The 23722-nt window shown below is 43.0% G+C and overlaps 2 protein-coding genes across 5 annotated transcripts; one reads left to right on the top strand and one right to left on the bottom strand.

The window, feature by feature from the left end:
• Positions 1-213: 213 nt before the first annotated feature.
• LOC309330264 (uncharacterized protein) lies at positions 214-4396 on the bottom strand. Of its 3 annotated transcripts, none has more exons than XR_014151395.1 (3): positions 2346-2798; positions 782-846; positions 214-516 (listed from the first exon to the last, which is right to left on the bottom strand). XR_014151395.1 is itself a non-coding variant. In XM_081841657.1 (3 exons), exons 1-3 carry the CDS (start codon positions 4098-4100, stop codon positions 247-249), a joined length of 432 nt encoding a protein of 143 aa, XP_081697783.1. In that variant the 5' UTR covers positions 4101-4396; the 3' UTR covers positions 214-246. The 3 variants fall into 3 exon arrangements, 1 of the variants encoding a protein (XP_081697783.1); XR_014151396.1 differs by lacking the exon at positions 2346-2798 and adding an exon at positions 1767-1980; XM_081841657.1 differs by lacking the exon at positions 2346-2798 and adding an exon at positions 4004-4396.
• A 3135-nt stretch (positions 4397-7531) lies between these two features.
• On the top strand, positions 7532-23468 carry TCTN2 (tectonic family member 2). Of its 2 annotated transcripts, none has more exons than XM_081841620.1 (18): positions 7532-7646; positions 8709-8813; positions 9012-9085; positions 9768-9972; positions 12090-12190; positions 12919-13115; positions 14621-14744; positions 15294-15426; positions 16457-16522; positions 16625-16729; positions 18003-18080; positions 18375-18455; positions 19167-19278; positions 19808-19911; positions 20830-20986; positions 21535-21660; positions 22691-22779; positions 23208-23468. In XM_081841620.1, exons 2-18 carry the CDS (start codon positions 8732-8734, stop codon positions 23321-23323), a joined length of 1950 nt encoding a protein of 649 aa, XP_081697746.1. In that variant the 5' UTR covers positions 7532-7646; positions 8709-8731; the 3' UTR covers positions 23324-23468. The 2 variants fall into 2 exon arrangements, with proteins under 2 accessions (XP_081697746.1, XP_081697745.1); XM_081841619.1 differs by lacking the exon at positions 7532-7646 and adding an exon at positions 7745-7927.
• Positions 23469-23722: the final 254 nt, after the last annotated feature.

Here is a 23722-nt window from a genome sequence, read left to right on the forward strand (position 1 = left end):
TGCCCTTACCTGGGAAAAAATCCCACTGAACGCAACAGAGTAGACATACATGGGATCATGCTGCTATTGTATGCCACTTTTAAATCTTGAAAATAACCATGTGAGGTAAGGTTAAGCAAGGACAGATGCTGCTGAACTGCAATTCCCAGCAGTCCCAGTAAGGTTCTCCATGCCTGGCCTGGAACCTTACATTTTTAAGATCCAATTCTTACATTGCAAAACTTTTGGAGTGTGAGTTGCAGGAACCTATCGTCCAATGGCTGAAAAGAAGCCAGGGCCTGATCGGGGGGGTGGCTTGCTGCCATGCCTCTTCCAGCTGCTCTTGCTTGAAGCCAGAGAAGAGAACTGGACACTGGAGAATGTCCTTTGGGAACCTCTTTCCATGGTCATGGATGACCCTGTCCTGATGATGACCCCGGGGCTCAGTTTCTTCCTCATGAGCAGAGTGAACTGTTTTTTCTCCTCGTCCAGTTGTCGCAGCCTGCTCAGCTTCTGCTGCTCCAGTTTCTTTATAGTCTGGAAATGAACAATGAAGGGTGGAGAAAGCTTTAAAGGAGTCATACAATCAAGAATCCTCCCGCACTTCAGAAATCTGCCATGATTTTGTGCAGGTGGCAAAGGACAGCAGAGAGACTTCCACCACTAGAATGCTGCGCTCAACAGATGACCATCTGGCCCTTACTCTAATGATCCTTGGATGAAGGGCAATATAGAAATTTAATAAACAACAACAATAATATCTGTTGAGGGTGAGGGAAAGCAATGAAACTGGTCACCTTACCATTGTTAGGTCCTTCTGCTCCTTGAGAAACTTATTCTTAACCTGCTGGGGTGCTGTCAGCAAGTCTGAAAGGCAGAGTGAATAGAAAGGGTCGTTCTTATATAGGAACGCCAGGCAGATCCTTGGATCAGCATCCATGGCTGTTTCTTTGATTTCTGTCTTTTGAAAGTGGTTGGGGAAACAAATCTCTCTCTCTCTCTCTCCTCTTCTGGAATTACTGGGCCCTTGGCAGACGTGCAGAAGAGACCTTGCTCTCAGATGGACTGGGAGGTGGATGACAAGGATATCCTGGTTCACTGGTTGAAGCTGGCTGGATATATATCCCCACCAGCCATGCACAACACCAGCTGCTAAACATTCACCCGGTCTTTGAGGGAGGTCAGGCAATTGAAGCTTAACCTTTCCGTACAAAGCTCTGGTTATGTCAAGCTTCTCTTCAGTGTCTCTTTTCCCAATCTTGCTTTTAAAAAAGAATATTATAGACAGAAAACACTTTCCAGTGCTGTCTTGAATTGGCTATATCAATTGCAGGCATAAAGTATATTTTGGCTGTTTTGCTTCTGCTGTTGAGTTAGGAGAGGTATGCTATTAATATTTTTTTAAAAAATGGAATGGGAGTGAACTGTTTAAGACAAACCAGCACTATAGCTTTATATCACAGTTGAAGCACATTATTTTCTTCAAATAATTCTGGGCACTGTAATTTGTTTAGGGTTTGTGTTGGTTAAAAGAATGGATTACGTTGGATAATGCAGACACCCTGAGCTTAGAAGGTCATGATTTAAAATTCAGCTGGCATGCATGTTTATGGTATGGGAAGGCGAAAATTTACAAAAGTTTTACAAACCATTTTCTAAGGAAGAATTTGTATAGAGTTTGGGAGAAATATAAAAGTCTGCTGGAAAGGAAAACACCTTTATGGCTATCTTCTATTGAGGCTATTACAAGAAAGAGAGTTAATATGGACAGACAGCGGGCAACTTACAGGGAATTGCTATACAGTGGTAAGAACTTAATTCATTCTGGAGGTCCGTTCTTAACCTGAAACTGTTCTTAACCTGAGGCACCACTTTAGCTAATGGGGCCTCCCACTGCCGCACAATTTCTGTTCTCATCCTGAAGCAAAGTTCTTAACCCGAGGTACTATTTCTGGGTTAGCGGAGTCTGTAACCTGAAGCGTCTGTAACCTGAAGCGTCTGTAACCCAAGGTTACCACTGTACTTTACAGAGGGGGAACCCAAACTGAAATCAATGGAAACTGTAAGGAACCATGTTACAGACTGGCCACAATATCATCAGTTATATGAAATGTTTAAAATAACAGGAAAAATTGTTTTTTGGGCCAAAGCTCACAATTTGAAAAACAACTCCTGCAAAATAAAGAAAAACTTTTATTCAAATGTACAATTTGTTATTAGAGTGGGAAACAAAAGACAAGCTTGTCAAAGCTTCTCTGACACACTGGGCAATAGATATAGGACACAATATAGATTTTAATCTTTGGGGGAAACTTTGGAAGAGTGATCTGAAATTTACAGCATGTTATTCCTTGAAGGAGAATTACTTGAAAATGATTTACAGATGGTCTCTAAATCCGAGTAGACTTGCTAAGATGTATAAGACTGAATCAGATAAGTGTTGGAGATGTAATGAGACTGAGGGTATGTTCTGTCATAAGTGGTGGACCTGTAAAAGGGTACAAGAGTATTGGGAAATAATTCATAATGAACTAAAAAAATGTTTAAAAGTACTTCTCCCCCCCCCAAAAAAAACCACCAGAGTTCTTTTTGTTGGGGATAACTCAGATGGAAATTCCCAGGTGTCTGAAAAGATTATTTATGCATGTCACTACTGTGGCTCGTGTTTTGCTAGCCCCCAAATGGAAAACGAGTGAAGTCCTGACTAAAAAAGATTGGCAACCTAAATTGATGGAATATGTGCAGCTTGCAGACCTAACATATAGAATAAGAGAGCAAGAAGATTGGAACATGTTTATTGAATATGTGGAGGAAAATTGTGTTTATTTGAAAACTTGGGCAGCATTAAGATAAATTCAACAGTGTAAATAAGTTTTGGGGACGCGGGTGGCGCTGTGGGTAAAACCTCAGCGCCTAGGACTTGCAGATCTTCAGGTCGGCAGTTCGAATCCCCGCGGCGGGGTGAGCTCCTGTTGCTCGGTCCCAGCGCTTGCCAACCTAGCAGTTCGAAAGCACCCCCGGGTGCAAGTAGATAAATAGGGACCGCTTACTAGCGGGAAGGTAAAGGGTGTTTCCGTGTGCTGCGCTAGCTCGCCAGATGCAGCTTGTCACGCTGGCCACGTGACCCGGAAGTGTCTTCGGACAGCGCTGGCCCCCGGCCTCTTAAGCGAGATGGGCGCACAACCCTAGAGTCGGATACGACTGGCCCGTACGGGCAGGGGTACCTTTACCTTTACCTTTAAATAAGTTTTGATGGATGTAATAATGGAATACTGAATAGTTTAGTTTATATAAAATATGCAGGTATTTATGTTGTGCAAAATGAAGCATGGAAAGAGAGGAAGGGAAGTCATTGATTTTAAGGTTGTCTAAGTGAATGTCTAAGCGTCTAAGATGTAAAACAGAGTAATGATAATGATAATAATAATAATAATAATTTCTTTAGGGTTGTAGCAAATTGTGACTCAGTGAGAGTTAAACTACAGTGCCCAGAATTCTTTGAGGGAAATTATGTGTTTCAAATGAGCTTTAAAGTTATAGTGTGAACTCAGCCCCAGACCTGCTTAGCTTTAACTCCATGCATCTTCAGACCATTTCCATGTATACGGAAGACTGCAGTCTTATTTAGCAGAGGCTCTAAGGAGCAATGTGGGCTCTGCTCCATTAAAGTTCTTGCCGTAATAAGTTCTAAGAATGCTTAGTAAGCCCCACTGGACACAGAAAATGTAATTCCAAGTAGACACAGAAGGAGTTGCACTGTTAATCCATTAGTGCTTAAGGTGCCATGGGGACTGCTTGTTTGAGTCTACTTCTGGCAGTTCCTCAGTGACATCCTCTGCTCAGAAAAGGAGAAGGTGGACCTATCTTTAAAAAGAACAGTGGGGGGGGGAGGTGTATTTTTGTAAATATATGTTGTATGGAGTTGTGTGTGTAGCATCATTGCTGTCATGGTGACATTACAGAGGAATTTGTACTGTGCCTGGGGTCCTGATTATAAATCAACACCTGCATATTACAGACTCACAGGGCATAAGCATTGCATGGGGTCCCCACAGTGCCATGGTTGAACAGGTACAGACACATCTTCGTAAGAAATGAGGACTGTAAAGTGAGAAATCCATGGTTTCATTTTCTTCAGCTTTTCAGGGAAAGTAATCAGGTTCATTTACAGAATGAGGAGCTACAGTGCAGAATAATAATAATAATAATAATAATAATAATAATAATAATAATAGTTGTTGTTGTTGTTGTTGTAGTAGATTTAGGTGGAAAGGAGAAAAAGCACTGGATGTTATCAGCATGCTAGTGAAATCAACACCAAAATTTCAGACCACCTTTTCCAGCAGTTTGATGTAAATGTTATATAACATGGCAGACAGGACAGAACCCTGAGGGACCCCGCAGACCAATGGTCAAGGTGTCAAACGAGAGCCCCTCAGCACTACTTTCTGGGTGTGCCCAGCAGAAGGGAATGGAACCATGGTAAAACTGTTCTTCCAAGTCCCATCCCAGCAAGGTGGCCCAGAAGGACAGCCAACAGGGACACACACAGTCAGTCCAGCCCCCAGTGTAAGACACCTACCAAGGCGACCAAAGTCATCTTTGTCCCATAACCAGGCCTGAAACCATATTGAAATGGATCGAGATGACCCCTTTCCTCTAGAAACCCTCCACATGTTCCAGTACCTTGCTCAAGAATGGGATATTAGAGACTGGCCAATAATTATCCAATATGGTGGGATACAGGGAGGGCTTTTAAAAAGAGGTCTTAAAACTGCCTTTTTTAGGCCTGCTGGAAATTGTTGTAAGGAGGCACTGACCGGTCACCTTCACCCACTCAGCCAGTCCCCTGCTGGCCATTTCGATGAGCCAGGAAAGACAAGGAACTAGCACACATGTGGTAGCTCTCACATTGTCAAGGATCCTCTTCACATCCTTGGGGTGTGCAAATTGAAAAGTATCCATTAACAATGGACGAGCAAAGGTGAAAGTTACATCCACCAGACTTGTATCAATTATAGTGTCCAAGTCAGAATGGATCAGAACAATTTTGTCAGGGAAGCGCTGCACAAATAGTTCACAGTGGGCCATTGAGTGGTCTAAACTCTCCTCACACGGGTCAGAGTGTAAAAGACCCCTGAACACTTGAAACAGCTCCGTTGGACAGCTCCTCACTGATACAAATGAGGCAGAGAAAAAAGATTTATTTGCTCCCTGTACTGCCACAGAGTAGGGCTTCAAAGAGGCTCTATCCTGTGCTTGGTCAGACTCATTTCATCACAGAGAACCAGGGGACACTCAGAAGTGATCCTGTCCACTGCCCAGGTAATTTCTCTGTTCCAGAAGTCTACCAGGGCTTTGATGGTCGCTTGCCAAGGTGACAGAAAACTCTTCAAGTGCCACCAGGAATCCATTTGGATCCATCAGTCTCCTGGGGCAGACCATCTTAATTGGTTGGCCCACCCTTGCAAAGGCTCTGGGTTCCAAGCAGTCTATTTTTTTTAAATTTATAAATATTTTTATTAAGTTTTAGAAAAGACAACAAACAAGAAAAAGAAAAACAAATACACAAAAATACAAAGTTATAAAGTACATAAGAAAGAAAAATAGTTTCAAAAAAAGAAAAGAAAAAACACATTTTAAAAAAAGAGAAAAAAAACACAAAAATCCCTCTTTTTACTTCTCATCTTTGATTCACTTATTTTCTTGACTTCCTCACATCTCCCTTTTTTGTATCCCTGATAAAAATTAATTCAGCAAATTCATATCCAATTAATTTGCCTAATTATCCCTCCAATCTTATTTTTAACCTCGTTGCTAGAACCCCTTCAGTTCATTTCAATGCCATTAACATTCAAAAATTTTGCAATATTTCTGTAAGTAAATTTTAAATTTCTTCCAATCTTCTTCCACCGACTCTTCTCCCTGGTCTCGGATTCTGCCAGTCATTTCCGCCATCTCCATATATTCCATTACTTGCATCTGCCATTCTTCCAGAGTGGGTAGATCTTGTGTCTTCCAATGCTTTGCGATGAGTATTCTTGCTGCTGCTGTTGCGTACATAAAAAAAAAAAAAAAATTCCAAGGAGTTCCAAGGAGTCTAATACCTGGCAACCCAGGTATATAGCTAGAATGCACCCCACAGATTGTGGGAATATTTAGGAGCGATAATAGCAAGTACTTCTTACTGCAGTGCATGGTAAAACTACGGAACTTGCTCTCACAGGAGGCAGTGATGGCCACCAACCTAGATGGCTTTAAATGAAGACTAGACAAATTTAAGGAGGCTATTAGGGGAGAGTGTTTTTGTGCTCCGATCTTGCTTGCTGGTTTCCCACAGGCATCTGGCTGGCCATTGTGAGAACAGGATCCTGGACCAGGTGGGCCACTGGCATGTTCCCTCTGGTTTTTGGATCAATAAAGGTGCCAGCATGGCCAAGAACATGGGTAGGCAAACTAAGGCCCGGGGGCTGGATCCGGCCCAATCGCCTTCTAAATCCGGCCCGCAGACGGTCTAGGAATCAGCATGTTTTTACATAAGTAGAATGCGTCCTTTTATTTAAAATGCATCTCTGGGTTATTTGTGGGGCCTAGGAATTCGTTCATTTTTTCCCTTCAAAATATAGTCCAGGCCACCACAAGATCTGAGGGATAGTGGACTGGCCCCCTGCTGATAAAGTTTGCTGACCCCTGGCCAAGAAGATGCCAGTGTGGTTAATTGGAAGAGCCAGCCTTCCTTCTCCTTCGCCTCAGAGGAGAATGGGGACCTTCCTAGAACTTGAGGTCTCTCTCCAGCTGCTGTTGGTCTTTCTTGCCTTCCATGCTACCAATTCCAATAGATACCATCCACCACTTAAGCATCTTAGGATGCTGGCGGCCACACGGGGGCTCTGAAGTGGGAACCGTGGCACAGCCTCCAAGCCGTGAACTATAGTTTTTTGAGGGGCTCTGATTTCACAGAGCTATAGTTCCCAACACCATAGCTAGAGCTCCCAAGATACTCCGACTGTTCAAGTGGTGCATGAAGCTCTTTGACAGCATGGCGTGGGCGGTGCTTTGCCACTACAACTCTGATAGGAGTTGCTTTAAGAACAGGCACAGCAGCAGGCCAAAAAGCAAGCCAACTCTGAGAGCCCAGAGGGCAAATTGCATTTAACTTAACCTTCCCCACCCGTTGTGAAAAGCTAAAGGGACCCCTGACCATTAGATCCAGTCGTGGCCGACTCTGGGATTGCGGCACTCATCTCGCTTTATTGGCCGAGGGAGCCGGCGTCCAGCTTCCAGGTCATGTGGCCAGCAGGACTAAGCTGCTTCTGGCGAACCAGAGCAGCGCACGGAAACGCCATTTACCTTCCCACCGGAGTGGTACCTATTTATCTACTTGCACATGACGTGCTTTCGAACTGCTAGGTTGGCAGGAGCAGGGACCGAGCAATGGGAGCTCACCCCATGCGGGGATTCGAACCGCCGACCTTCTGATTGGCAAGTCCTGGGCTCTGTGGTTTAACCCACAGCGCCACCCGCGTCCCGTTGTTAGGCGCGCCTTAATATTGGGACATACCATTCACGCAGAGGGGTGGAGGAAAGGAGACTTGACGCTAGGGACTTCGGACTGCACTCTTTGCTGCTTTATTGCCTTCCCCCACCTCAAGCCTGTGTTAATCAATGTACGTAGTGAAACACTCTGGGCTTGAGTTTTTGGGGGGGTCTTTTCCCGCTTCAGAGCCGGGCAACGTGAGGTGGTTCCTCCCAGCCGTTTCCACAGTAACCGAGGGGCCCGTTCGCAAAATGGCGCCCGGCGAGGCCTCGGCTCGGCTGCTCCTTGTCCGGTGCGGCGGCGGCGGCGGCGGCTCGCTTTAGCGGCGGCTTCGCCTCGCCATGCTCGCCCGGCGGCTCCTTTGGGGGCTGCTGGCTCTTTTCGGGGCTGGAGCCCAGGATGGGAATCCGGGTGGGTAGGAAAGGGCTTCTCCCGTGCATTTGTTGGCTTGGTTGTAAGTTGCCCTGAGCAGGATGAAGCAGCTAAGAAATTCTAGCAATAGCATATGCGTGACAGGCAGAAATCTTGCCGGTGCAGCCGGTGCCCCACTTCCTCACCTCGCCGGGTAAAAAGCCTCACCTGTTTTGTTTCTGCCTGCCACGCAGCTGTGGAAGCACAAGGCGCGTGGGTTTGGGGAGCAAACAGATGACAACCTAAAGCCTTAGGAAACAAGGCACTTGAGGTGGTCATTTTTCTTTTGTCACCCTGCAAAACTCTTTATTAAGTGCTTCCCCTCCCTCTGCCCAGCCTCCCAGTATGTCAGACCTTGTGCAGTGCAAGTCAGGCAACGTTTCATTTCCTTGTGCTCCAGGGATCCCACAGGGCATCAAAACAAAAGGTGCCTCTGTTCTATTACTTATTTCCGTAAACTAGCCCAAGAAAATTTCTTAAGACTTAATCACAAAGAGCTTTCTACTTAGAGGGGTCTGAAATGAAATCCCTAATAGGGGGGAAATTGTCTCTAGATAATAACAAAAAATATCGCGTCGCTTGGAAAACTTAACAAATTTATTATGGATAAGCCTTTTTGTACACTGCAGTCCCCTTCAGCTGATGCATGGGGTTATAGTTATATGCTGGATTGGGTGCAGGGATTATAAAGAGTGAGGTCAGGGGGATCGAAATGCACAAAAGTACAGGCAGTGATAACATTTTTTTATTCCACAAGTGCTAATGTTGATTATATTTGTAGGTTTTCAGCCTCCCTTTATCTACATGTCTGGGCCTGTAGTCACTGCTTCTTTGGTGAGCAGTCCCTCAGATGTTTTCACTATTGCTGTGGCAGACAATGAAACAGGTAAGATTCCTTTGATGCTGCTTTTTTTCAAATTGGGTGTGTTTAAATACCATAGAAATTGTGGGACCATTTTGCTGTCTCAAAGATCACTTGGGAATGAGTACATGAACTTTCCTACTTCTACCATCTCTCAAAGTGATGAAGTGAGAGAGAAGAGTAAATCTGAAAGTATTCATATGGCTCTTTGTTCTCTTCCAGGAATGTTGCCGCTTGCAGATTGTACTGGAAGAAACAAAACTGGTGACTGGAGTTTGAATGTAACGTATCAAGGGGTTAGTAGAAAAATCCCATAAGCCATCCTTCCCTTGTGGTTCAATATTTTAACTGTGTACTTCTTAAGTACTCCATTGACTCTAATTTTGTGCATTTTTGAACAATGGGATTAGCCTGTTACTGCCTGCCATAAAGGACTCCTGCCTCTCACATAAGCGAATATTTATTTTATTTGTTTGTTACACTTGCATACTCTCCACCAATTATGTCTTCTGAGTGGTTTGCAAATTTAAAAAAAATCACAATATACAATAAAAAATTTAAAACAATAAAGAACTATAAGCAATACAAATTGCACAATCAATTTAAAACCAACAATGTGATAAGAAATTGATGCAAAAAATTAATACCATCAAAAATACATAACTGTCACAAAGGCTTGTTAAAATGAGAACTGCACAGTTAACGCAATCCCACACAGAATCCCAAATAATATCTCTTTCTGTGGTCGTTTTACACATGTATCACTGATCATTGGGTGTTTTCCCACTAGCATTGCAATACTAAACATATTTTGTTTGGTGCTTGTTAATTATTGCTCTTCTAGCCCCCCCCCCCCAATTTAATTGACAGAGGAAAATACACTGACTAGTGTTGAAGGTCACTTTTCCAGCAATATGTGTTTGAAATTTGTGTGATGTTTAGTAAATGTATTACCTACCATCAAACTGTGTGTTTCAGAATGTTTCCAGAGTGATGGTATCTTTGACCAGGAGTCTGCAGCTGTGTACTTCCAATCTGACCAATTGCTGCACAGAAGCCCTCTGCTTGGTCGAAGCTTTGCAAGTCTCGGCTTGTCGAGACTCGGTGGTGGTGGCCCATCTGTTGATCCAAGCTGAAATATATGCTAATACGTCCTCAGGAAATGTGACAGGAAAAGGAGAAGGTATTTCAGTCACTGTTGCTTTATGTTATATTTTAGAGTTTCCTTTTCTGCTTCTCTGTGATACTCTGTGTGTTTTTTCACTGAGGCTTCAGGCTTTTGATGCAGCAGTCCCATTAGACTTCAAAAGTCCTATATAAGTATATGGAGAAGAGGCAACTTTGCCTACAAAATGGAAGAACTTTCTCCACCCTGCACTATATTTGTGTGTCTCTCTCTCTCTCTCTGTATATATATCTAAAAGTTCAGGGAGAGGCAGGCTGGGGAAACCCAGTCAGATGGGCAGGGTACAAATAATTAAAATTACCATATTTTTCCCTCTATAACATGCAGATTTTTTTCTCCTAAAAAGTAAGGGGAAATGTCTATGCATGTTATTGAGCGAATGTGTGGTCCCTGGAGCCAACTGGCCTGAGTGCATCACACATTTTCTTCGGGGGTTGTCTTCGTTGCCGTCAGCAGAAGTCAGGGAAGTGCTTGCTAGGAGGTTTGGCCACTCTGATCGCTTGATTGTGTGTGCAGCGCGACTGTGTGTTTGCTAGTGTGTGTGCTTTGTGAGTGTGGTTGCCTGTGTGTTTGTTCGCTAGCGTGGGTGCTTGGAGGGAGGGAGAGAGTGACTGACTGCTGCATCTTCTCCTGCAATTTGCCTTAAAAAATAATGGAAGCAGCGGGGCAGTGAAAACCACCTCCGAAAGCCCCATTTTCCCCTTCTAAGGCTGCAGCTCGGCTTTGGGAGCCCTGAACCCCTGCCTTGTTCTTGAGGGATCTTTGAGGTTTTTCCTTTAGCTTTAACCCAGCCCCCTTATTTTACCAGTTTATCTTCATTCTCGGTGTGGTAAACTGATTGCAGGCAGCCACACGTGCATTCGAGCCTCCCGAGAGAGAAAGCTGTTGCTTTCCTGCATTCTGCCTCAGGGCCTTTACTGCTCACCCGCTTCTGTTTCGTTACTGTGTTTGCTCAAATGGAACAAAGAGCAGAGAAAACCCCTCCCCTCCAGGCAAGCAGAGGGGAAAGCAGAGCGTCCTTCCTTCTACCGTAATTCCTCTCCGTGCTCCGGTGCTGCTGCTCCTGCTTTGTCTAGGGACTCGCAGGCAACATGCAGGTTGGGGGGGGAGGGAGAGAGAGAGAGAGAGAGAGAGTGCGCGCGCGCGCGCGCGCTGGCTGGCTTGGGTGGGTGGGTGGGTGGGTGGGGGAACTTTTGCCTTCCTTTCCTCCCTTTGGTAAAACCCCTCTCCTGCATTGTTAGCCAGCTGCTTCTCCGCACACCCCTCTCGGTGCTCCTTGTCTCTTCTATGTTTTTCCTTCCCTCCCCACTTAAAACGTGGTTACAAAGCACGGATCCACATGGATCCTCAGGATCTTTGCATTGGGTCACCCCAGATTCACCATCAGATCACATAGCAATGATCTGATGCAAAAACAGGGCTGCAATGGTGCAAAAACGTGGTTACAAAGCACGGATCCACATGGATCCTCAGGATCTTTGCATTGGGTCACCCCAAATTCACCATCAGATCACATAGCATATCCATGGCTACAGCCTGCACCAAAAAAATCATGCACCCACTGTTGCCTGGGGCTGCAATGGTGCAAAAACGTGGTTACAAAGCACAGATCCACATGGATTCTCAGGATTTTTGCATGCAGCGATGTCACGCTGGCCACGTGACCCGGAAGTGTCTCCGGACAGCGCTGGCCCCCGGCCTCTTGAGTGAGATGGGCGCACCAACCCCAGAGTCTGGCAAGACTGGCCCGTACGGGCAGGGGTACCTTTACCTTTACCTTACCCCAAACTCACCGTCAAATCACATGTCTGTGGCCACAGCATGAAGCACAAAAATGATACATCCACTGTTTCATTCAGAATTTTTTTCCCTTGTTTTCCTCCTCTAAAAACTATGTGCGTGTTATGGTCAGGTGCGTGTTATCGAGCGAAAAATACGGTATTATTAAGATTCAAATGCGGTTGATTTCCCAGTAGAACCAGTGGAGTGTCCCTGCTCCCTATGTTTTTTCCACTGCAGTCAGATGGACCGGCTGCCACTAGATAACAGCTGTGGGGTGGGGAGGAGCGCCTTAAGTTTCAGAGCTGAAGTTATTTTTCTCCTTTTTTAAATAGATAGTACAACAGTGATCCCCAATCAAGTGTTTCAGCCACTGGGATCTTGTCCTTGCAATCTCACTGCAGGAGCCTGCGATATCTGTTGCTGCTGTGATTTGGTACTATTTCTACATTTAATTTTGAAAACTTTCTTCATTGTAAGCATTCTTAGGGAAAATCTACAAAAATGCCTGCAATATTATTTGCTAGAGAACTTTGTGTCCTTTATATTTAGCACTATGACACAATAAGCCAACAATGGTTGTAACTTCTGGTCTTCAGAAGTTGAACTAATTTAATAAGAAGAGAAATATATGAAAAAATGTGGCTGATGGCTCCTGGGGTTGATAAGCAGCAGGGGTGACCTCCGCAGTGTCTGCCCTGCTTACCTTTTCTTTCTTAAAAAGTGCATGTAAGATGCACTTTGTCCATGTAAGTGCATGTAAGATGCTAGCCTCTTTGTCCATCTAGCCCAGTATTTTCTGCTCTGACTGGAGTGGATCTTCCGGGTTTTAGGTGTTGTCTTTGGCCCACTTGCTACCTGTGATCCATTTAACTCAGGTGTGGGGAACCTTTAGACCTCTGGATGTTGCTGAGCTATGACTCCCATCATCCCTGCCATTCAACATTCTTGGTGAGGCTGCTGGGAGCTGTAGTTCAGTGTGTAGTTCCCCACACCTGTTTTAACTGGATGTGCCAGGGATTGATGAATCTGGGACCTTCTGCATGCAGGGCATGTGCTCTACCACTGAGCTACAGTCACTCCCCAAAGCTTGTGCTGTATTGTACCACGTCTTTTTAGTTTGGCAAAAAGTAGAACCCTTTTTTTCCCTTTTCCTTTTTCTAGGAATGCACCTCAGAGATGAAGCAACTGTTCAATGGGTCATGTTTTAAAGGAATATTTGGTGGGGATGTCAGTCCACCTTTTGACCAACTGTGCTCTGTCCAGACGGGGAACAATGCCCCTGACTGGTTTCCCTTCCTATGTGTGCAGTCTTCCATTAACAACACACCTTTCCGGGGTTATTTCTATCATGGGGCTGTGTAAGTATGGAGACTTATCTGGGATATGTGCATTCCTGTGAGATAGTCCCTAACTAAGTGCATGCAAGTGACCCAGTTTCTCTCCACCTCTCATGCTTGCACAGTTTTGTTAATTTTCTCTTTTCAGTATGTTTCCGGCAGTGGAATTACCTCTTCCCACCAATTCCGTCATCCAAGAATATTTTTAAAAGAAACAATGAGCACTTTATGAACCTTTCATTCTCATAAAATTTATTTATTAAGACATTTATATATCTCCTTTCATTGTAAAATAAGTAAGGCACTTTATAGAATAAAATCAATGCAATAAAACAGTAAGTTACTAAAAGCACAGATATCACAGATACCCAGAATTTCCAATAGAGCCACTACTGAAAGGCAGTACTTAGGGAATGCCATCGCAAATAGCTATGTTTCAAACAACCAGCATTAATGTGGGTGCCTGCCATATCAAATATATTTGCTGTCAATCAGGGCAGCCTTTGCCAGTCTGGTGCTTTTAAGGTGTTTTGGTCTACAGCACCTAACAGTTGCAACCAGCACAGCTGTGCTGGCTGAGGCTAATGGGAATCATAGTCCAAAATGTTTGGAGGGTCCCAGGTTGACAAAGGCTAGTACAGAGCTCTTCCTCCCTGTCCTGGTTTTTGCTCAGGTCCCCACCAATGAAGCTTCAGAAATGCTGTAGGACAGAGTAGGGAATCTGCGGCTCTTTGGTTGTTTTTTGGGCAGAAACTCGTTATCCTGAGCACTGACCATGCAAGCTGAGGCTGATGTGAGTCAGTCTAACAACACCCGGAGAGCTCCAGGTTCTCAATCCTAGCGGTTCTCTTTCTCTGGGCCCCATGCTTTATTTTTAATTTTCTTGCACAGGCTGTACATTCTCTTGTTTCCTGTTGCCACAGACAGGATAATAAAACATATTTGGGAGGAGGGAGAGAACCAGCTGCAGAGATCTTCAAGTTATTGCCCACTGCTCCCTCTTAGTTCATGTGCTGAGCAGATCTTGCTACTGCTACAAACATCAGAAGAGCCTGGCTGTTGGATCGGACCAAAGGCTTGGCAGCTAGTCCAGCATCCTGGCTCCAATGGTAGCCAAGCAGAGTATGGAGGAAGCAGTCCTCTTCCGTTGTTCTTCCCCTCAAGCTGATACCGAGTGGCATTCTGCTGTTTCACACGAATGTTACTTTTGATCTATCAGTGGCCGCTAGTCTGACTAGCTACTCGGCCATCTGAGCTAGAGGCTATCATAACATCATGTGGCAATGTGTTTGATGACTGAAGTACAGTATGTACTTCTGAAGGAATGCTTCTTTTTATCAGCCCTGAATCTTCTGATCAGTTTCATTGAGGGATCCTGAGTTTGAGAATTATAAGAGAGAAAGAAAAGCTCCTCTCTCTGTCCTCTGTCTCCACTCACCAAGCATAACGCTGTGATTCTGTAGAAACTGAAGGCTTTAATAGTATACAAATGTGGGTTGTTGTTTTTAAAATTTTTTTTTTTGCAGTTCTTCACCCCGAGTTTCTTCATTTAAAGTACCATTACAAACCATCCCAGGAAAACTTTCCAGTGGTTACAGACAAGGAGATCCAGTTATGACTGTTCAGAATGGGTATTTTACAGTTCCTCAGGTAATGACAGCCTGCTTGAGTGAGTGACACCCCCACCCCCACCTTGGCTCTTTTTGTGTTTGCTTAGAGCAGTGTGAGGGACCTCTGGCTCATGGGATGAATGGCACCCACCAAGCTCCTAAATCAGGCTTTTGGGAGCCTCCCTAGGTCACGCCCCTCCTTCCAAAACATCTGCTGCCCCCTGCTGTGTATCCCCTTCATGTGCTTTTGCCTGGCTGGAATTTATCTTTGAACTCTTGCTTGCCTGGATGAAGAAACACGGGTTGTAGAGGCTGTCTTTTGTGTGGCTGGACTACAGTATGACCTACTGTACAAAGATCAGAGCCAAACCCACTGCTGCTCCTGCTTTTGCTTCTAGCCCTGCTCAGTTTTGCCTCTGACTGCACCCACCACTGGAATGCAGCTCCCACCCCAAAATTGTCCACTGAGGAAGTGGCCCTCAAGATGAAAAAAAGTTCTCTACTGCTGGCTTTGAGCTTGTTTAGGAGAGAAAACAAATTTCACAAAAACAAATCTGATGTTCAGCTCTTTTCTTCCTATATGATGCAGCAATTCATAGCTGGGCAATGTGCAAGAAATGCCCCTGTTGCCTTCCTTCAGAATTTTGAAGCCGAATGTCTCAGCACATGTGATGGAGTGGGGGGCACGCCACCTAACATAGCAATAAACGGCGGTACTGGAGGTACGTTGGGATCAGAAATAATAGATTGCTCTTTGCTCCATCAGAATGAGGTTGATTGAAGTGTTCTTTTCTAATACCTGTGACCATTGTTTTCAGGCATGGCTGCCAGGCTTAAACTGTTCTTTATCTTCAAGAGTAAAATGAAGTAAAATGATGCAAGGTATAATTTGACCTGGCTCTTTTCCCAAATCGTACTGTGAGCTTGCAAACACTGATCCACCAACAATATGTACATACATACATGTAGGTAGAACTCAAGATAGTGTGCCTAGAGGTCCTAGATAATTTCCTGTCTGGGTACTGACCACAACCTGCATTCGCTGCTTTCAGCATTCGCTGCTTTCAGACCATGCCCTGACAACAAAGGGCACTACCGGGACTGATAGTGTCAAGTCATCGGTTGAAAAGAAGAAAGAACTGCAAGTACAGTGGTGCCTCGCAAGACGAATGCCTCGCTAGACGAAAGGGTTTTCCATTTTTCAAGGTGCTTCGCAAGACGAATTTCCCTATGGGCTTGCTTCGCAAGACGAAAATGTCTTGCGAGTTTGCTTCCTTTTTTGTAAAACTGTTAATACCCGGGGCATCCGCGCTCCGCAAGACGAAAAAATCGCAAGACGAAGCGACTCGCGGAACAAATTATTTTCGTCTTGCGAGGCACCACTGTACCTCCTCCCCAACCAACTGGTTGCTAGGTTCAGGAATCCTGCTATTCAAGCTGCATATCCATCATCATTTTTATGCTGACTAGCCTGTTCAGTTCAATTTTCTTTTTTAGATGAGCCAGTCATATTTTGCATTGTTTTGCATTATTTTATGTAGTGCAATACCTTGATATTTTACGAGTGGGAGATATATGAAATACGTCTATAAATAAATCATAATCTTTCCTTCTGTGCAAGTTATGCTCTAGAAAACTGTCTGTATGTCTTATTCTGCATCTGGGATCCCCCTTTCTGCAATTACAATCTGCTTTGTTGCAGGTTGTTTTTCAGACTTGTTGCACTCAATAATCTGTTTGTTTTCTTGCCAGACAGCATCAAGCCACAGGTGACCTATGAGAGGAAAGACACTGATGTAGGTAGCTGCACTGGCAGAGGCAAGTCTGTGTTCAACTCTCTCTCTAAATCACCAGATCCCTAGAGCTTTCTTTAAATTACAATGAAATTTGGATTTCATACAAATTGTTTTTTGTGTTCAGAATGCAGAAATGTGACCTTTGGAGAAGATTATACAATCATATGGGAAGGCAAGAGAATAATAGAAATAAAAGTCACCGTCGTTTCTGGAGCCGTATGTCCAGAAGGTACCATCATATTTCTTTTTTGCATTCCTTTCTCAGTTTCTCTCCCACTCCCAATCCTTGTCGTTTATATGGCATAATCTTGAGACATTATTGGAGTGTGACATGAAAGAGAATTTTCAGCTCGGTGGCTGGTAAGATGGGGCCAGCAAATCCTGACCCCCATGGCATACTGTTTTTAAACCCAAGGAGAACTGGTGATATTGAATGCGGGTCTGCTGTTCAAATAGAGTGAGGAGGGGAGCAACCTTTCTTTTTGCTGCCTCTGTTCAAGTATTTGGGTTGCCTCAAGCCCACCACCCTTTCTGAACGTGCCAAATACTTGCTGTATCCAGGTCTGGGTAACTTCTCCTACTTGCTTCAGAGGCCGGAGAATGGAAATGACTTCATGCTTGGTCTATTTCAGTAGGTGGAGCCTCCATCAACTTCAGTCATGCATGCTGTGAGGCAAAAGACCTCTCGGGAGGGCTTTCACAGACCTCTAGCTCTGTGCAACAAAAGAAGTTGACTGGATTTGACATTTGTTTACCTGATTTTGATGAGAAAAGATTCTGCCATATGTCTGCTATATGCCCCATTGAAAGAAAAACCAAGCAAAAAAGAGCAGGACATCCTTTGTGCTGGTTGTATCATATCTTGAGGTTCTTCTCCTGTAGCTACAAATACAGTGGTGCCTCACAAGACGAAATTAATCCGTTCCGTGAGGCTCTTCGTATAGCGGTTTTTTCGTCTTGCGAAGCAAGCCCATTGACAGCTTAGCGGATTAGCGCTATTAGCGGTTTAGCGGCTTTTAGCGGATCAGCTGATAAGCGGCTTAGGGCTTAGGAAAAGGGGGAAAAAAGGGAAAAAACCCCGCAGGAACTCGCAAGACATTTTCGTCTTGCGAAGCAAGCCCATAGGGAAATTCGTTTTGCGAAGCGCCTCCAAAATGGAAAACCCTTTCGTCTAGCGGGTTTTCCGTCTTGCGAGGCGTTCGTCTTGCGGGGCACCACTTTACTAAGGGGTTGCCCCGTAGCCATCATGTATGCTATGTATCCAGAAAAATGCACATCTTGCCCTCTGCAGTGGTGTATAGAAATCACGAAGAGATCTATTCAGCTTTGAAATGATCTATATATAAACAAGAGAAATATCAGTGGGTTTTAAAGGATGCAGTATTGTATTAATTATCAAAATTTAGGTTATGATTTGTATGATAATTGCTGAATTAAAGGTTCAACAAAGTGGTGTTCCTCCTTTTCATTAGCATTTATTGTGTATCCTTTTTCTTTTTCAGAGATACTGACACAGAAATTCACAGTCAACTTTGTGAGTGTAAACACTACAAGCAGAGAAGAATTGTCTGGGAATCCAGGTGAAAAGCCTCATTGGTGGTGTTTATATGCTCGCCAGAGAAAATGCAACATATTTGTAATGATGTATGTGGGGAGTGAAAATGTCAAAACCTGATGCTTTGGGTGTTAACTCTAGGAAGACTTAAGGTTGCAATCCCAACCCCTCACTTGGGTTTAAGCATTAAATTCAATAAAATTTACTTCTGAGCAGACATGGCTAAGAATGCACTATAACACAGTTATTTGACAGTATTGCTTGTCAACAATGATTAACATCTATAAAACTTCACACAAAACCATCTCTTTCTGTATAGGATATCAAATTGGCAAACTGATTAGAGCAGCAAATCTGAATTCTTCTGATGCTGTCACCATTTTGCAACTTTGGAAGCCTGGTACTACATTTTGATATGGAGTGTTATAGAACCGTGATACAAATAAACATTTCAGAATTAGGTTTATCACCCTAACATTAATTTCAATCTTCTATACTGTTTGGTTAAGGTAAGCTGCCCAGAGTGGCTGGGGAAACCCAGCCAGTTGGGCAGGGTATAAAGAATGAAATGATTGATTGATTGATTGATAAATAAATAAATAAATAAATAAATAAATAGATTATTATTATTATTATTATAACAGTGTAATTGGAGTTCATATGTGTTTTGTTGATTCGAAATATACTGTAAAACTAACTATAAATATGTATTTATCTGATCTATGGCAGATACAGAGATAATTAGACACTGTTTCTACCTAAAGCCTTAGTTGGCTTTTCCGCTTTTGCTTCTGATATCATACCACTTTCCTTTGAAATGCTTCAGAAGGGAAATACTGAGATCTGCCATTTAAAAAGCTTTTCTGAAACAGCGTTATAGTCTTGGTCCTGTGTAGAAGTGCTCTGTGACAGCTCAGTCACTTCAGCTTGGATTGAATTAAAACATCTCTGTTTCTAATGGATGTAAAAAGGTGAACTCAGTAAGATCTCAACATTATTATTTTATTGTGCACCTTAGTAATTTTTGTTTAAAAATTATATTACATAAAACTGTAAGCAAGAACCTGAAAAAAATATGAGGTTTTCTCAAGCAAATACTTCTGTTACATAGATGGCAAAGGCTTGTGTGCATCGGCAGGTCTCACACCAATTTTGTTCGGATTAAATTCAATCTCTGGATGCATTTTAGAAGTTGATCTTAAGGACAACTGCAATCAGCTGAGGTGAGATGGAGTGTTTTCTTCCCTTTTTCTACTTGTGGAAAGTCTGAAGTGATGAGGGAGTTTTAATCTCACATTGAAATTCTATCATTGGTTACATTTGAACATAACACTTAGCCATGGTTTCTTTTAACCATGGTTTGTTCAGCAAACCGTGAATTATCAAAGAGATGAGTATCCAAGCTGCAGCTTGTTTCTCTAAAGTGTGTTTTGATTTCCTGCTGGTTTTGCTTTGTGCCTTTAGTGTGCGTTGGACAACCAAACCATGGTTAAATAGGGCTGTTGTGTAGTTAAAATAAGCCATCAACAAATCATGGTTTCAAATTGAAGTTTGTTGCCAGAAAACAGACTATGGTTAGCTTGTGGGACTTGGTTTGGACGATAAAACAAAGCACACTTTGGCTAAACAAAAATCCCAGGACATTAAAGGAGAGCAATGTTTTCATCAACAAAGCTGTATTCGTTTCTGCTACCCTGAATAATTTATTTTCAAGTGTGGATAATTGTAATGTTCCAACTTCCATTATTGCAGGGAGAATGTTACCAAAAGACTTAACTCGTTGGTGCAAGCTACTCATGTCGGAAAGAGAGGGAACTCCTCTACTAGCGCTCCAGATGATTGGGTGGAAATTATATGTGAGTACCAACATTCACTAGCATTGAGTCAATTGCTGAGTTTTCATTTAGTTAAAGTACCGTATTTTTTGCTCTATAAGACGCACCAGACCACAAGACGCACCTAGTTTTTGGAGGAAGAAAACAAGAAAAAAAAAATCTGAATCTCAGAAGTCAGAACAGCAAGAGGGATCGCTGAGCAGTGAAAGCAGCAATCCCTCTTGCTGTTCTGGCTTCTGGGATAGCTGCGCAGCCTGCATTCGCTCCATAAGACGCACACACATTTCCCCTTACTTTTTAGGAGGGAAAAAGTGAGTCTTATAGAGCAAAAAATACGGTAAGTCATTCCCATTAAAAAATTAATTTAATAGCATATGGCATAACCACATGTATAAACATTTTGAGATAGTAACATTTTAAACACCACAAAGCATGACTATTTTTTCCATATTAGATTCAAAGTTGTGCAGTTGAATTTTGATATTTTAAAACAAATGAAATTACAGAATAATTGTTATACTGATTGAGGGGCCATCAGATGCAGTGGTGTCATGTGGTCCCAGGTTAAAGTCTGAAGACACATGAGGTCACCTCCTTGCAGAATCTAAGCAGGTCTGGGTCTGATCAGAACCTGGATGGGTAGTTGCCTAGGAACTGTGCGTGTGCTGTCTTGAAGACAGGCAGGATGTAGATGTAAGAAAATAGTATCTCCATGTATTTAAGAGTATAGGGTTGCTCTGTTTTCTGGAAAGCATGATTAATTATTCTGTCCTCTGTATATTTACTCAGCAGGTCATCTCATTGTGTTCAATTAGCCCTGCCCCTTTAAAAAATGAAAACAACAACATTGCCCCTTTTCCCTTGTAACCTTGAAAGAAAAAGATAAGCTGTTCAACACTGTTCAATAGTTCTCAGAACAATGTTTCCCCCCATTAACAGATTTAGATACGTTTGGTGCAGATACAAATGCAAGTTTTGGAGATTTGAAAGGGATTTGCCTTGATATTCCTACCCACTTGAATATTCAAATTATCACTGCTGATGTTGGAGCAGTAGAAGGGATTCCACAGCAGGAGATAGTTGGGGTACAGGTCAGGTACGTAAGAAAACTCGCTATGTTCGGCAGAACTGCTTTCTTTTCTTTCACAAATTTACAATGGTTTTATCCATTGTGTTATACTCTGCACTGGGTGAGAAGAGTCTTGGGTCAATAAAAATACATTATGCAAATTAAGTAGATTTGTATTGTACCAATCTCCATTTTCTGCTAGAAGAGGGGCAATGCAATGTGTTATGCTAGACACTTGAGCCCTGGGAATACTGTAACTTACAGTTATTTATTCAATTCAATAAATTCACTACCTGCTCATCTAGATGAAGGCAAAGGATATTAAGATTGCTACCTTTTAAATGTTAGCCTAATTGATTACAGTGCTCCCATCTAATGTTCAAAATCATTACAAGAAAGTAGGCAGTTGAAGTGAAATGCAAGTGTAAGATTGACCTTTGTCCTTTAAAGCAGATCTAACTGGTCACCTTATGTAAGGATATTGACAAAATCAAAGCTGCTATAACAGTATGTAGCCTAATATTGTAGTGTTGTTGCTTGAGGTTTTGTAATATAGATTTTCTCTTCATATTTAGTATTTCAACAGTAACCTGGCAAGTTCAGTGTCCAATTGCCTGTGAAGATAAAGCCAGCTCTCTTTCTATCTCTGCTGCAGTGCAGTTTATTAAAATACCAGCACAACCCCCTGTTCCAGTGACAAGGTAACCCTCTTGGATGCTATGTTACTGTAATTCTATTAGATGTGTTAATATCTATGGTTTATCTGATTTACATCCTGTGTCCTTTTAAAATGTGGGGTTTTTTTGGGGGGGGGGCTATTGGGTGGTTGTTTTTATTATTATTATTTATTTTGTGGTTTTATATCTTGATTTTATTCTGTGAACCACCCTGAGATCCCCAGGTATATAAATCATAATAGTAATAATAATAGCATCAGTTAAACATTGAATTTGGCTTAATAGAAAAAAGGGGTAGTCATTTTGTTACCTGAGTACAGTGGTGCCTCGCAAGACGAAATTAATCCATTCCATGAGGCTCTTCGTATAGCGGTTTTTTCATCTTGCGAAGCAAGCCCATTGACAGCTTAGCGGATTAGCGCTATTAGCGGTTTAGCGGCTTTTAGCGGATCAGCTGATAAGCGGCTTAGGGCTTAGGAAAAGGGGGAAAAAAGGGGAAAACCCCCGCAGGAACTCGCAAGACATTTTCGTCTTGCGAAGCAAGCCCATAGGGAAATTCGTTTTGCGAAGCGCCTCCAAAACGGAAAACCCTTTCGTCTAGCGGGTTTTCCGTCTTGCGAGGCGTTCATCTTGCGGGGCACCACTGTAGCTTGGCACAGTGTATGCATTGGACCGGGGTCACCAACCTTTTTGGAACAGAGAGCACATTTTGAATTATGTGGAAGTGTTGTGGGCACCAGTCACAAAATAGCTGCTGTGGGCTGTGACATAACAATATGGCTGCCATGGGGGCATAGTATAACACAGAATTGGAACAAGTAAACACCATTGCTGCTCCCCCCCCCATGCTTACCATGGTAAGTCAGCTGTGTCCTGCTTGTCCTGATTGTGGTGATCGCACAATAAGGATCTATCACACACACACATACACTGCCCCCCTCCCCACTGTCTATTAACAACAGGTAGCATTCCCCAGCATCAGGAAAAATTTACAAATCTAATAAAACAACAACATCCATCTGACTGTAAGACTTTATTTTAAACTGTTTTGCAGATTTCAGATTAACTACACAGAATATGACTGCAAGAGGAATGATGTTTGCTGGCCAGAACTTCTTTATCCCTTGACACGCTACTACACTGGTAAAAAGATAGAGGGAACCTGGTGGTTTCTTGACAAGCATTCAGATGGGTTATTTACACAAGGGTGCTGAGCCTTGTTAAGGTGTTGCTGGACTCCAGTTCCCCATCATGCTTCACTTTGGCCACTGGCTGGGGCTGATGGGAACTGGAATCTAAGGAGGTTCCATATCCCTTACAGCTTACAACTAAATAATTTGTAGGTGTTCTAGATGGGGATATGTACTAATTATAGGAACTTCCTTGCTCAGTATCAGTCCGTGCTATATTTGCAGCCAGGTGAATCTCATTGTGAGAGGTTAAAATGTGACATCACGTAGGGCTTTTACGGCGGTGGTTCTGGCTTTGGAATGACAGGACTCAAGACACAAATCAGCTACCATGTCATGTGTTACTACTACAGTTAATTACTGTTTTGAACTGTTTTTCAGGAGAACCGTACTCTCAGACTCTTGCCAAAGGCTTGATGCTGGTATTTTTCATACTAGTTGCAGCTGTCCTGAGTGATCCTTGGAGGAGAATCCACAGAGCATGGAATAAGAGATGAATCTTCAGTTACCCAGAATAAAGCCAGCATTTTGTTAATGCTTTTCTATACTTTTAATATGTGGCACTGGATGGAAAGAGACTTTTTTAAAAATGTATATTTTTCTAAGGGCAAAAAATAAAAAGATAAAGTATTTGCAAAATGACAGCAGTGTTGTGAGTTTGTGAAATTGAAATAAGAATCCCCGCTGGACTTTGAAGTTTTCTGGGTAGCCTTGAGCCAGTTGCTGTGACTTGGCCTAACCGACCTTACAAGGTTGTTGTGAGGAGAAAGTGGGGAGAAAGGGAACCATGTATGCCAACCTTGAGCTCTTTGTAGGTGAAACAAACAATCCATCTAATTCAGATTTAATAGGAAGCTAATTGGATCTGTATTTTTAAAATTTGGAATCAGCCTGTG

The sequence above is a fragment of the Podarcis erhardii genome, assembly GCF_964252035.2.
Source record: "Podarcis erhardii genome assembly, chromosome: 15".
Lineage (NCBI taxonomy): Eukaryota > Metazoa > Chordata > Lepidosauria > Squamata > Lacertidae > Podarcis > Podarcis erhardii.

Bases quoted from the DNA above. Each gene is read 5' to 3' on its own strand.
- LOC309330264 (XM_081841657.1), bottom strand. From the start codon at position 4,100: ATGGATTTCTCACTTTACAGTCCTCATTTCTTACGAAGATGTGTCTGT. The intron at 847-4,003 runs GTGAGTCTGTAA...TCTGCCTTTCAG, and splicing joins CCATGCAATGCTTATGCCCT to ACTTGCTGACAGCACCCCAG. The intron at 517-781 runs GTAAGGTGACCA...GTTCATTTCCAG, and splicing joins AGCAGAAGGACCTAACAATG to ACTATAAAGAAACTGGAGCA.
- TCTN2 (XM_081841619.1), top strand. From the start codon at position 7,858: ATGCTCGCCCGGCGGCTCCTTTGGGGGCTGCTGGCTCTTTTCGGGGCT. The intron at 9,973-12,089 runs GTATTTCAGTCA...TTTTTTAAATAG, and splicing joins TGTGACAGGAAAAGGAGAAG to ATAGTACAACAGTGATCCCC. The intron at 16,523-16,624 runs GCAAGTCTGTGT...TTTTGTGTTCAG, and splicing joins AGGTAGCTGCACTGGCAGAG to AATGCAGAAATGTGACCTTT.